This window comes from Parambassis ranga, chromosome 12, assembly GCF_900634625.1.
Source record: "Parambassis ranga chromosome 12, fParRan2.1, whole genome shotgun sequence".
In the NCBI taxonomy this organism is placed as follows: Eukaryota; Metazoa; Chordata; class Actinopteri; family Ambassidae; genus Parambassis; species Parambassis ranga.
Window position 1 is genome coordinate 8,649,271 of NC_041032.1, and position 12,794 is coordinate 8,662,064.

General features: G+C 40.9%; 3 protein-coding genes across 5 annotated transcripts; 1 reads left to right on the forward strand and 2 right to left on the reverse strand.

Moving 5' to 3' along the window:
- Positions 1 to 453: 453 nt before the first annotated feature.
- pcyox1 (prenylcysteine oxidase 1) lies at positions 454 to 4,973 on the reverse strand. 2 transcript variants are annotated; one of them, XM_028417239.1, is made up of 7 exons: positions 4,715 to 4,973; positions 4,168 to 4,312; positions 3,638 to 3,844; positions 3,369 to 3,543; positions 3,084 to 3,295; positions 2,782 to 2,934; positions 454 to 2,697 (listed from the first exon to the last, which is right to left on the reverse strand). In XM_028417239.1, exons 2-7 carry the CDS (start codon positions 4,286 to 4,288, stop codon positions 2,027 to 2,029), a joined length of 1,539 nt encoding a protein of 512 aa, XP_028273040.1. In that variant the 5' UTR covers positions 4,289 to 4,312; positions 4,715 to 4,973; the 3' UTR covers positions 454 to 2,026. The 2 variants fall into 2 exon arrangements, with proteins under 2 accessions (XP_028273040.1, XP_028273039.1); XM_028417238.1 differs by having other exon boundaries at positions 4,557 to 4,973.
- Positions 4,974 to 5,328: 355 nt separating this feature from the next.
- Positions 5,329 to 6,740, forward strand: fam136a (family with sequence similarity 136 member A). Its single transcript, XM_028417304.1, has 3 exons — positions 5,329 to 5,622; positions 5,699 to 5,839; positions 6,144 to 6,740. Exons 1-3 carry the CDS (start codon positions 5,536 to 5,538, stop codon positions 6,330 to 6,332), a joined length of 417 nt encoding a protein of 138 aa, XP_028273105.1. The 5' UTR covers positions 5,329 to 5,535; the 3' UTR covers positions 6,333 to 6,740.
- A 44-nt stretch (positions 6,741 to 6,784) lies between these two features.
- gmcl1 (germ cell-less, spermatogenesis associated) lies at positions 6,785 to 12,373 on the reverse strand. 2 transcript variants are annotated; one of them, XM_028417241.1, is made up of 16 exons: positions 12,242 to 12,373; positions 12,026 to 12,157; positions 11,312 to 11,495; positions 11,065 to 11,188; positions 10,851 to 10,947; positions 10,670 to 10,767; positions 10,446 to 10,558; positions 10,293 to 10,358; positions 10,122 to 10,206; positions 9,932 to 10,022; positions 9,704 to 9,844; positions 9,513 to 9,582; positions 9,341 to 9,416; positions 9,112 to 9,257; positions 8,824 to 8,911; positions 8,596 to 8,736 (listed from the first exon to the last, which is right to left on the reverse strand). In XM_028417241.1, exons 3-16 carry the CDS (start codon positions 11,485 to 11,487, stop codon positions 8,596 to 8,598), a joined length of 1,512 nt encoding a protein of 503 aa, XP_028273042.1. In that variant the 5' UTR covers positions 11,488 to 11,495; positions 12,026 to 12,157; positions 12,242 to 12,373. The 2 variants fall into 2 exon arrangements, with proteins under 2 accessions (XP_028273041.1, XP_028273042.1); XM_028417240.1 differs by having other exon boundaries at positions 6,785 to 8,736; positions 12,026 to 12,366.
- Between the last annotated feature and the right edge of the window lie 421 nt (positions 12,374 to 12,794).

Genomic DNA, 12,794 nt, shown 5'->3' on the forward strand with positions numbered 1-12,794 from the left:
CTTTGCCTGCTTAGTTTGGTCTGTAAAAGATTTTGGGTTATCGCAACAAACTTGTGTGGTGAATTGTTGTCAGTTTGTGGCCTCTTATATCTTCAGTTACATCACATGTCCTCCATGGACAGGCGGCTCTGGTACCATTGTCCCTCCCTACCTGAGAGGACAGCTGGGTGGCACATCCCCACACAGACGTATCCTTATTCAGCCTGTCAATGCAGCCCATTGTTGGCTTCTCAGTCACATTGGCCTTTATTTGGGATGTTTGACGAAGAGAGAGAAAAAAAATAAAACAAACAAAAAAGGAACTCCATGTTTCAGAGCTGAAAACAATGTTGGTTTCCTTTTAGGAATGGAAGTGGTGATTTCACCGAGCATACTTGGCTTATACATGATGGATCACAAGGTAGCTCAGTCAGACAATCCCTTATTTGATCACACAGATCAAAGAGAATCATATAAGACGAGGTCTCATCACTTTATTGTGATTGTAAACACTAACAAAACAAGTGTGGTCTCATTATCGTTTGAAATCAAATTATTTCAGAAGTTAATTTGTAAAATGTTTTTGTCAATTAAAGTGCAAGGTTAATGTTCTTCCAAACCTATAAAAACACACCTCTAAACAAACTATATATTTTCTCATAAAGACGTTACAGAACCTGATGGTGGTTTAGACAGATACAGGATCTTCAAGGAACATGACACCTCACAGAGTGTTCACCTCTAAGAAAATCTGGAGACATGTCAGTGCAGTTTGGTCCTGACGGTCAGACTATGCTGGAAAGTTTGTCTTCGAAAACAACACAGGAAGACACAAAGGACAAAACCTAAGTTACTGCTAATTACATAGAAGGCACAATCATAGTTTTCTGAAGCTGAATTTATACATTTGTTACCTCAACTGTGCTTATTAACATCAAGTTAAAGAATTAAACAGGAGGCTCTTCATAAAAGACACCGATATCATTCAAACTACAAAGAAATCTGTCTTGGTGGCACAAAACTTATACAGTAGCGTGCAGAGACTATGGGACACATTAACCAATCAGCTTCAAACTAGGGAACACCACATGTGTTTGGCTAAAGGGTAGAGACAAGCGGATTTCTTTCAGGCCGATGTTGTTAGCATCCGGTGTCTGTAGCCAACCATGCTATTTACACCGAGTGTGTGAAGCTGGAACACAACATATTAAGTCAATGTTGACATTTCATTTCACATGGAAGACAAACCCACTGAAAATCTGACCCAGTTTCTGTTAAAGGGTGAAAGAGCTGCTCTATTAATGTAGTCAATCGTGACCCACATGCAAAGAGACGGCTTTATCGTGTTCATATTGCTAAAGACACTTGTATAGACAGTTGGACACACATGTGTCTGTCCTGCAGTGCAGTGTGGTTCACAGTGATCATCTCAGTCAGCACAGCATACAGAAGCTCCAACCTTTCGTGTGATTTGTGCTGCATTTGCTGGTGATGTCTTCAAGTTTAACTCAGGGAAGAGAAGGACAAACTGTTGTCTTTCTCCTTGTTTTCCTAGAAGTACTATTTACACTGTGTACTTCCAAGTTAGCTGATAGACTTTTCCAGGGTTAATGGGTGTCAAACCAACCCCCAGGTTAGACAAATCCATTTGAAATAAGAAAATGGCTTTACATGGAATGAGGATCTCCAAATTAAGCGGTTTAGTTAATCTGTACTATTTGTTTAAAATCATCTGCATGAAAAATTAATATCAGCTTATCTGCATTTGTGTGTATTAAATATTCAAAAACTACTTTTAAAAACAGCAGTGCCTCATTGTGTCACAGAAGCCAAAATCATAGAACATTAGACGTTTGTCTTAAATAATTAATCCATTAAAACGTTTTAAGATTAATCTCCTTTTGATTGCAAATCTTGTAACATTGATTTTCATGAATTACTTTGGTAAGTATAATGTTATCTTACTGATAGAAATGATTACATTGATTGACAAAATTGTATTGCTTTTGATCCCATTCTCAAGTAGTTCTCCCTAATTTTGTTTTGTTCAGAGTTCTCCTCTCAGTCGGGTGTGCAGGTCTTCCTGGTCAATCTTGCCTACCTGTTGGTGCCAGCGGTGATGTGCCAGCAGGGCCACATTCCTGGCAGAGATGGCACTCATCTCCATGGCGCTAGCTGCCCACTCCACAGCATTGAGGTAGTACATCCGGTCGTGCAGAATGAATGGAGGGGTCTTGCGCTGTGGGGGACGGTAGGCTGGGTATGCCAGCCATGGAGTCTTAGACACCAAATCATAGGACAGAAACATATCCTGCAGCTGCTCCTGGGACAGAGGCTGCGGGGAAAATACCTTCCAGACCTTGGGCTGATCGGTGGGGGGCCGCTTGTACGCTGCTGGTATGTGCACAGGGTCAAGAGAGCTAAGGCTGTTGATGATGGAGCCCTTTGACTCCATGGTGAGAATATCAGACACAGTGAAGTCTGAGGCTGGCTCGCTGGTCCCCAGGTAAGACACATTTAGCAAGCCATGGACCAGAGTGGAAACAGTCTGGTGGTAACGTCCAGGGTAGTGAGATGGGATTGGAGGGGAGAAGCCTGAGAACAAGATGTCTGATGTCCCCTGGTGTAGTGGCGTTGCTATTACCACAATATCATACAGAGCATGCGCCGAGCCTGATTCTCCAACATAGTTAACCTCATAAAAACTGGTGGAGATGCCTGAAATGAAAGGAAGGTGAGATAAAATGTGTGAACATTTCTAAGAGAGAATAGTTCATTCTATACCAAATAAGGGAATGATACCTCTCTTGGACGGTCGATCCTTGATCGAAATGGAAGTCACTCTGGCAGAGATGAGCTCACTTTTGCTGTGGTACAGGAGTCCAGTACACACTCTCTTATTGCCTCCATCCACTGCCCACAGGCCTGAGTCGGCTCCCGCAAGTGACACTGCACCTGGACGACAAAAAGTATGTTACAGGATGTGTTATTTATACTGGCCCTCCTAAAGAGAGAGGCATAGCAGGACAGTGACTGAAGGGAGGTTATATTCTAAAGCACAAATACGTCCATACAGTTAAAAAGCTATTAAACAGACAACATACCCACAAAGCCATTGATGCGCACACTCTGTCCGTAGTTGACACGAGTGATAGGGACAACAATCTCATTGAGGAAGACCTGTGAAAATCCTTTTGCCCTCATAGTTTCCTCTAGAGTCTGATTCATCAGGGTAAGGAAACTATCGCCTCCCATGGCATGTAAGAGCCTCTCCACACTGGAGAACGAGTAGCCATACTGCTGATACTGGTAGATTCTGTGAATACCAGGGTTTTATGATCATTACCTAGTAGAGAGAACAGTATTCCTTGATCTAATGTCCTGCTCACCTCATAAATTTGTCCAGAATACTCTCCACCCACATCTGCATTCGAAGAAAGTTGAACCCATATCGCCAGAGGATGCGTAGGAAATTAATTATAAACCAGTCACTCTCTTCAAACACAAGCTCCTTTCCATCAAAGATAGCCATTTTAGTGGGGACATCTTTCCTCTGAGGAATACCTGAATAAAACCGAAAACAAAAAGCTTTTACCCATCCATGTATTTGGTAGTAGTATAAGTTTAATGTAAAGAGTTCACCACGTGTTGGCATTACCTAATTTTTCGATGAAGTGCTTCATGTGTAGGTTCAGAGGGTGGATCACTGACCCTCCTGTCTCATACTCATGTTCTCCAAACTTCACTGTCGCTAGTCGCCCCCCAGCAGTGTCGGGTTCAAACACGTCGATCTTGACTCCAGCACCAAACTCTTGCCTCAGGAAGTACGCCGCAGCTGTGCCACCTATGCCTGCTCCGACAACAGCTTTAAAGGCAGAGGGACAGCACTTTACAGCAACAGGAAGTCAAATGTGCATCCAATCTCACAAAAAAATAATAATGTCTCTGACAGAACCAGTCAAACTAAAATGGCACCCACCTAAAAATTATTAGGAAGTACTTAGTAACAATTTACTATCATTGTTGTGTGACTGACAGTCGATGCTGTATGTGTGCCCTAGTAGCTACTCAAACTTTTGTATCAGTTACTGCAAAGTAGCTTTTATAAAAGCAGGTTTTAGAGGATATATGCATGAAAAAAATGATGTATTAATGTAGTTTATATAGAGCCTGCTGGGACTGACTCACCTATCCTCTTGGGCTGGTCTTGCAGTTGAGGAGCTGAAGCTAAACTTCTCCTCCCAGAGTGCCAGAGCCCCAGAAACAGCAGCGCTCTCAGTGACAGTGTTTGTAGATTCATCATGGGCATTTACAGCTCTTCACAAATAACCATCTGCAGAGGAGGGATGTAGCTTATGACTTATTCACTTCACGTATACTTCACTTCAATTTAACTCTACTAAATTGACTTCTCTATCAGTCCTGGTCAAAGGTTAAACTAGCAGGATTTCAAATGAATAACAAAGGAACTAGTAATATACATTACTATACAGGCGAAGAAAGCACGATTGTGCTCGTTAAATGTAATGTTTCTTTTTAAAGATCTGTGTGCAGTGTTGTGCACATTGTAGACTCACTATTTCAGAAGTCAATACAGCGGGCTGCTGATCCAAATGAGGCTTTTCACTGAGCCACTACAACTTTAAAACTCGTTTAAACATCCAGATCAATACTTCAACGGAAACTTAAACTGTTGACAAATGACTTTGTGAAACCAGAAATAAAAATAACTCACTAAACTCGTTTTTACGAAGGAATCACGTCCGGGTGGCGTGAACGTCTCTAAACATCGCTGGATACTTCCGGGGAAGTTTAACTTCCTTTTCACAATAAAAGTATCAAAACGTCGAGCTCATGTCAAGAAAAAAATGCTTCAGAAAAGTTCACACAGATGAAAACGTGATGAAAACATTTAAATTCCTTGAAAGGCAGAGTGATGGTGCATTTTACATCAAAGAGAATCCACCCGCTTAACTTTAAAGGACCGGAAGTTCTTCTTCTTCTTCTTCTTCTTCTTCTTCTTTTGGTTTAATAGCGGGTGGCATCCCACTCTCCGGTGCATTATCGCCACCTACAAAAAAAACTAGATTCTAAATACTAAACCCATTTCCCTTAGATAGTTTTAAAAAGCAGTTCCAAGGTTTCCCTTTTAGTATGCTGTGCATATACCTAATACATGATACACCGTTTCTTCTTCATTACAATTCAAACATAATCCTCCTGGTATATCGCGAAAAGTGTAATTACATTATAATACATAGTTTATAGTCTAGAATGTTTTCTACAAGGGTATAAATATATTTTTTAAATTACCTTTTATTATCCTCCACCTTCCACGGAAGTTAATTGGTTGCGGAAGAAAAGCGGAAGTGACGCAATCAGCCCGCATCTTGAACCATGCTTGAATGGAGGTGACCTTAGTTATTGTCAAATTGTAAAGTAAAGGGACTTGCTGACACCTCGGCCGGGGACACGACAGATCCACAGAGACAGGGCGGTCCGGTGTAGACGATAAACGTGTCTTAAGTATTTTCTGAAGACTTTTAACGAACAGGGATGGCGGAGGCTCATCAGGCACGCGTGCAGTCTGCGATCGAAGAAATGGTTCAAAACCTGGAGAGCGAGCACATCCGAAAAATGCAAGTAGGTGTCATACCTGTTCTTTGTTTATCTGCAGGAGTGTGTGAATGGTAACGGTTCTTTGGTGTTCCTGCTGCAGGGGCGCATGTTCAAGTGCAGTGCAGAGTGCTGTGATCGCTCCACAGACTCTATGACCCAGGTGCATCAGTGTATAGAGAGGTGTCACACTCCTCTGGCTAAAGCCCAGGGACTGGTCACTTCAGAGCTGGAGAAGTTTCAGGTGAGACACTCCCACTGTCACCAATACAACACCTGAGTACCAAACGTGTTGTCTGTTTTATTCCTGTAAGTAATTGTAAGTTTAGATGACACTTGTAGCTGGAGCTAGTTTTTATGACCCTAGCTGTGTGTAATGCTGCAGAATTTATTTCATTTCAGAAGAACTGAAACAAAAAGATCTTAAACTGTCAAGAAAGGATCTAGTGTTTAATTTTCACCACAGACCTAGTTTTTGTTAAATGCATAGTGTCGTCTTGACCTCTCTGAACAGTCTTCTAAGATTTTCCTTTGAACCCTTCTCTCAGGACCGTCTGACCAGATGCACGATGCATTGCAACGACAAGGCCAAAGATCTGTTCGACTCCGGCGCCAAAGAGCCAGCTATTCGATCGTTGATGGAACGCTGTGTTGGCAGTTGTGTGGACGACCATATTAATTTGATACCGAGCATGACACGGAGACTCAAAGAGAACTTGGACTCTATACAGCAGTGAGGCTCTGGCCGTCCTGTAGACAGCCTGGGCTCAGTAGACACACATAAAGCAGGGCAGGGGTAGTCACTTAAGGCATATAGAGGTGTGAAATACCATTTGAGTTAAGGAGAGTGAAGTATGAAAACCGCTCGCTGTGAGATTTGATGTTAAAGCTTGGTTTATCTGCATGAAAAAAACGTATGGTGTCATGTTACTGTGGATCAGGTATTAGCTCAAAAGATGCAGATGTTATTGCATTTTAGAGCATACAGCACATCATTTAATTGTCACATGAAGGTTTTTATACTCAACTCTCAATATTTATTGATTGCAATTCCTCTCATCCATCGCTCATCTAATTGACTTGTTCAGTGTTCAATGTCTTTCCTCCTGTGTTTATATATACGAATTAAAAGAATGAAAAGGACATTTTAAGTGTGTAATTTTAACAATGTACACTAACAAACAGTGAGTTGTTTTTTTCCATGTGTATTTTAATGCCAACAGGATTTTTTTTCAGTTATAATACAAATAATGGTACAAGGAAGACAACACAGTAAGATGGCAGCCTGAGTCAGGATGTCAAACTGTACAAGGATCAGCAGACTTACTGCAGCCCTGATGTACATCCTGGTACTGGTCCAGATCTCAGCTGGTGAAACGGCTTTATATGCAGCCAATATGGTGGATTGAAATTATATGCAGTGATGACAATGTGATATAAACAGGAAGTCAGTTTTGGTCCATAAATAAAGAACAAGTCTCAAAAGCTACAGCATTGAAATATACAGCTCTTTGGTGGCCAGGAGTATTTTTAGCTGTTATATTATATTCAGACACTATTGCAGACAACAGAACAGACTGTGGAGAGGAGTCAACTGACAAGCTGTGCCACCTACATGCTAATCTCTGAGCCATTCTAATAGGAGCAGATTTATCTCACTTCATCAGTTCATTCTCTGTCCGTACAGTTGTTCTAATACTGTAGAAAATATTCCTAGTAAAAACTGTTGTTTTCAGCGACGGTCTGATAGTAAAAATGACAAAACCAGTACAAAGTGTTAACATCAATATTGTCAACATGTCAAATGCAATATCAACAGAGGTGTGATAAAGACCTTCACCGAAAAAAGGTGATGTGATAGCACCATAGCCCATGTGACAGGCTGGTCTTATTGGCAGTTAATAATTGCAAAAACACATCCATACAAATACAAATGAGGTAAAAAAATAAAAATAAAAATTAAATAGAAATGGCCAAATAAAACCCCCTGTAAATTTGAACTCCATGATATTTAACAGTTCCACAGATGAATTTACAACCCCACATCTTCTAGTTTTCAAACCAATACAAGGTAACAGATCAACAAAACAAATATTAGCCAATGTACAATGATGGAAGTATACTACAACATACCTGCCAAATAACCTTTATGCTGTGATGGTACTGATGCCAAAGATCAGGCAGGCTGGGTTAACCTCAATAAACAGACATGATAAAGTTTAACCCAGAAAGTCTCTGAAAATGTGCCAAAAACATAATGCTGCCAACAGAGAGCTGGTGTCAGTGATTGGATGCTTTACTAAAGATGTCTGACTTCAAAATGCTGGTTCACTAAGAGGTGGCATTTGAGCAAGAGCGGGTTTTATGACTAGAATTCTATAGTCATGTCTGATTGGTCGAAAAATGGAGCAGAAACATGACCAAATAAGGACTGACCTTCAACAGTTACGAGCTATAAAGAAAAGGCTGAAAATCCTGCTTTTACTTCAAGAGGTGGACTACAAGTTTAATTTTATCCTCAGTTAAATATGGTTTGAGGTTTCCAGAAATCCAAAGGTTGTCCATAATAACACAGTGGATGTATGGATAATATACACAGATGATCCATGGTTTGTCAACATAAGTCTGTACAGGCTTGTATTTAAAGTTTTAATTGCAGATCTCTACACTCTCCAAAGCCGTAATCCAGCATCCCAGTGTAGACTGTTAGTAAGAGATGTGCAAGACCAACAGAAACTGCTCCAAGAGTGACAGGTTGTGGTGATCCCTGGACACTGTAAGGTGTCGGTTATAACGCAGACCCCATGTATACATACCTAACTCAGTATGTGCCACTGAAAACATAGATAGAAAACCCCAAACACCTCACTGAGTTATAGAGCATGCAGACAACATGTCCAATGTCAAAATAGTGTGAAACATGGATTGTACATACAAGCTTGTGTCAGTGTCTCAGTGTTACCATAGAAATGGTAGCAGGTAAAGGCTGCTGAGCAGGCATCAAGATACAGTGCGAGCACTGCATTCTTGTTCTGAGGAGTCCAGACGGTGATCTGAGTGAGGTGATGTATACAGGAAGTTACAGCAGACGTAGAGAGGGAATGATAACAACCGGCTGTCCAGGTTCATCACCACATACTCCTGAAGGATGGAAGCCATATTAAGCAAATGTACAACTGCATTTTATAAAGGGTAATGGATTGACACCGGTTAAAAATGCTCTCTAACCTGGTCTTTCTCAAGAGTGAGAAGCTGGTATCCAGTTGAGCGACTACACACCAACTTTCCACGAGTGTCGAAAGAGGCAAGACGTAACCTTGATGAATACAAATGATCAAATGGTAAGTTAAAGTAAAGATAAACACAGCAGAGCTAATATTAGCCATTAGATACTAAAAGAGGTCCTAAAGATGTTATAATCCTAACATAATAAACAGTTTTACAACTACTCATCTTTTAAAACATTGCTGCTGAACTCTGATGTGTGTCTGTGAATGGGTCAACAGAACCACTGACCTGTATGCCAGATGTCTCCGTGGTTGCAGACTCACAGCACCCCCACCTGGCTGACTCAGTGTATTCCTTTTGAAGACAATGTAACGGTTTGTGTAGGTCACCAACAGGTCAAATCCAAAGTTGAAGCCTGTCCACCTCCAGCAATACTGAGAAAACAGGAAAAAAAATGTAATCAAGATATCGACCGTAAACACATTGTTGTAAACAAAAAGGTGACAGGTCCACTTACATCTCCATCTTTACTCAGTTTCCTGCCACACCTCATGCTGCTCAGCTCAAATTCATCTCTGTTAAGCTCCTGGGGACTAATTATACAACAGAATGGCATTATAATGGTACTCACTGTATAATTTTGTGATTAAATATTGTCTCAGTACAATGACACAGGTTTAGCCTCTCACCCATTATCATTGTCAAATTCAGTCCGGAGCATTGCAAACCACTGGTTTTTATACACTGATGTTAGCCACTCTAGAATGTACAACACAAAGAGAAAAGTATTGAACACAAGAAAGAAATCCTACCATATAATGTAACAGCAGAAGAGAAGCACATTCATGACGGAACTGTGATACACAAACACATATATTACCAGGGGGCAATACGTTGTCTCTCTCCAGGATGCGTGCAGATGCGAGGTCGTTGATGATGAACTGGAGACGGACAAGCCTGAACACTGAACAAAAAGGTACCCCCTCCTCTGTGTTCAAAAATGGCTCCCTTTCACATAAGTCTGGAAATGAAGATTACAAAGGCAAAAACTGTATTAACACAGAAATACATATATAGACATCATTTCACAGGATGTGGGTCACATTACCTGTCCGGCGTTTGCACAGCCAAGCATCAGCATCAGCCAGAAGCTGTTTGATGGGCCCGTCCCATGATGGGTTGAGCTGCAGAAACATCCACTGCAGACAAAAGAATGAAGTAACTAAATCAGGGCTGCATTTATTGTGTGTGTGTGTGCACGTGTGTGTGTGTCTGAAAGGAAGATGTTTGCCCTCTACCTTTTTCAGAGCAGTGTATACATCCATCTCCACCTGCATGACAAACAGGTCTGAGGACTGCACGAGCTGCTCCATCACTTCTACCCTGTAAATGCAACGTAAAAGTACATAGTGAGTATGATCATAATATTTTTGTTCTTCAAATTGTTTTCTTTTAGAATACAGGCATACCCAAGTTCTTTCATCAGATCAACATTTTGGTGGGTCATCAAGTTGTCAAGAAGCCATTCAAGACACCTAAAGAAACAGACGCACAGAGATTTATACATAGACGTGTACATATTTACAATAATAAAATGGTTATAAATACATCTAATATCTGACTTTTTTGTGACTGAATCCAGGCCGTAGATGCTAGCACAAGCATAATAGCCACATACAGTCTTTGCACTGATATTTTCCTTCATGGTTTCGCCACACTGCTGGATCAAGCCATCCTGTCAACATGATCAAACCACGAGACTTCATTAGGTTTTGTATCATATGACTGCATTTCTACAAATTTGAAATGGCCATTTTAGGCAGCAGACTTCCATTTAAGTACTGACCAGCTGTAGCATACAAGCAGCAGCAAGAATGCTGACGACTCTGCTAGGCTTGATCAGAACGTCGTCGCGGTACAGGGATCCAAATACAACTTGGAGAGCTGCACAAACAGAGAGCAATAACGCTATATCAGTAAATCAATAAGAAGCAACCCATTGAAAATATATTGTCTGTGACTCTTGCCTTCAGTGTCAATGTTCTGATCTGGGATCTCCAAATTAATTTCCATCATGTTGGACTCCTTCCAAGAGCCGCTGAACATACTGGAGAAATACCCAGACTGAAAAATGCAAGAAAGAGGGGCAACAAAAAGAAACAGATTACATGAGGAACAATGATAACTCACATCAAATAATGCATAGTTGGTTATCAATTAGGTGCTTTGTGTCTTTTTTACCTGACACAAGTACACTTTGTGGAGGTTCCACTCTTGGCCCAGAGCACAAATCCGTATGTCGCTGTTCTCCCCATTCAGAAACAAAGTCTGATAAATGTATCTTGATGTGCTTTTCAGCTTCTTCCTGCTCAGGTTTGGGAAAAAAAAAACAAACAAAACAAAACCACAAAGAAAACAAAGATAAGAGTGAGAGAAAAAAACTGCTGACTGAAACATAGATGACACTGAACTGATTATTGATCCTTGCCTGCGTGGTGTATCCAATATGGCATCATCCTCCTCTTGTTCACTTTCACAGTCACACTGAGCATTTCGTTTCCTCTTCTTACACTCACAGCCATGTTTGTGGCCACTGCTTGTGCCCTCTGCAACTTCTTCTGGTCCCTGAGAGGGAGACTGGAATCTGCTGCCCAGACTACCCATCTCTGTCCCTTTAAAGCGATATGAAACAAACAAAAACAGTCAAGAACAGCTGGTCAGCTATTCAGTATGATAAGGTTGCAACAGATCGGTATAGATCAATAGCATTGAAAGGATGTGTGAGTGTAAGTGCTTTATTTAATTATTCTCAATTAGTGTTATGTGTCTCAGTTAGTTGACAGCACCGACCAATATACAATTTCCAGTGCTTGGATATTATACCTCAAATTTGTGGTACTGGTGGTACTGGTACTCTAAAGTTACTTGTACACCACACGCCCTTCCTAAATACTGCCAGTATTTAAATGACCATTTGGTCAGATACAAACGGTATTAGATCAAACCTGGCAGTCACAGTCACATCTTTTAGATGTGAACAATTCATTGCGTGTTTTAAAGGCTGATGCCACAACAAAGTACAGCCTGCATGCGGTTTTATTTGCTCACAGAAGAAGTCTGGTACACGGGCTCACTCCCTCATTACAAGCAACAACAAATACAGAGCGTATGTCCACCAAAAGCGAAGAATTGGATAACTAACCTGGTTATTCTGTCGGGCGGGGTGGAGAGGTGTGAGGTTTATGTGGACGGTAAACACCGGCTTTAAAATTTCCGGACAGTTTGTGAGACGACGAGCCAGTGGAGAGAGGAGCGAACCTCTGAGCTAGCTTAGCTGCCACAAACAAAAGCAAGTGTGAAGACAGTAACAGCGTTGCTGGTACTTCACACAAGCCCCCAGACAGCAAAACAAACTCACTTCGGTCCCGGTTACATTTTCCTAAATTGTAGCGAATGTAGATCTAGAAAGAGGAGATGAAGTGCAGCTACAACGGATATCTGTGACTGTTTTTTTGTTATTCTTCTTCCCTTGGTGGATCAATGTTTTTACATCACTTATGCAGCGGCCGCGCTCGTTGGCGGCACCTACTGTCAGGCGGAAGAAGTACACGAGTCTGGAAAATGGCAAATGAAGCTGGTCGTATGATCACTTCTAAATATGTTTCATTTCATGCTACTGGCTGCACATGTATCTTAGATTAATCACAAATTCTTAAACATATATTGACCATGTCTTCAAGAGATAAAAACATAAAACTGCCCACAAAAATCCCACAAAACGGAAGCTGAACCTTATTGATTGATCTCTCTGACCCACTGAGTCCAAGGTTTACTGTCGAATCAGTCAGTTATATATTAACTCCGGATAATATATTTATAAACCCATATTTTTAAGATGTCTCATTCTATCACTTATTACAATAAATAACACTGTCAATAATAATAACAGTAATATTAAATGTATATAATAT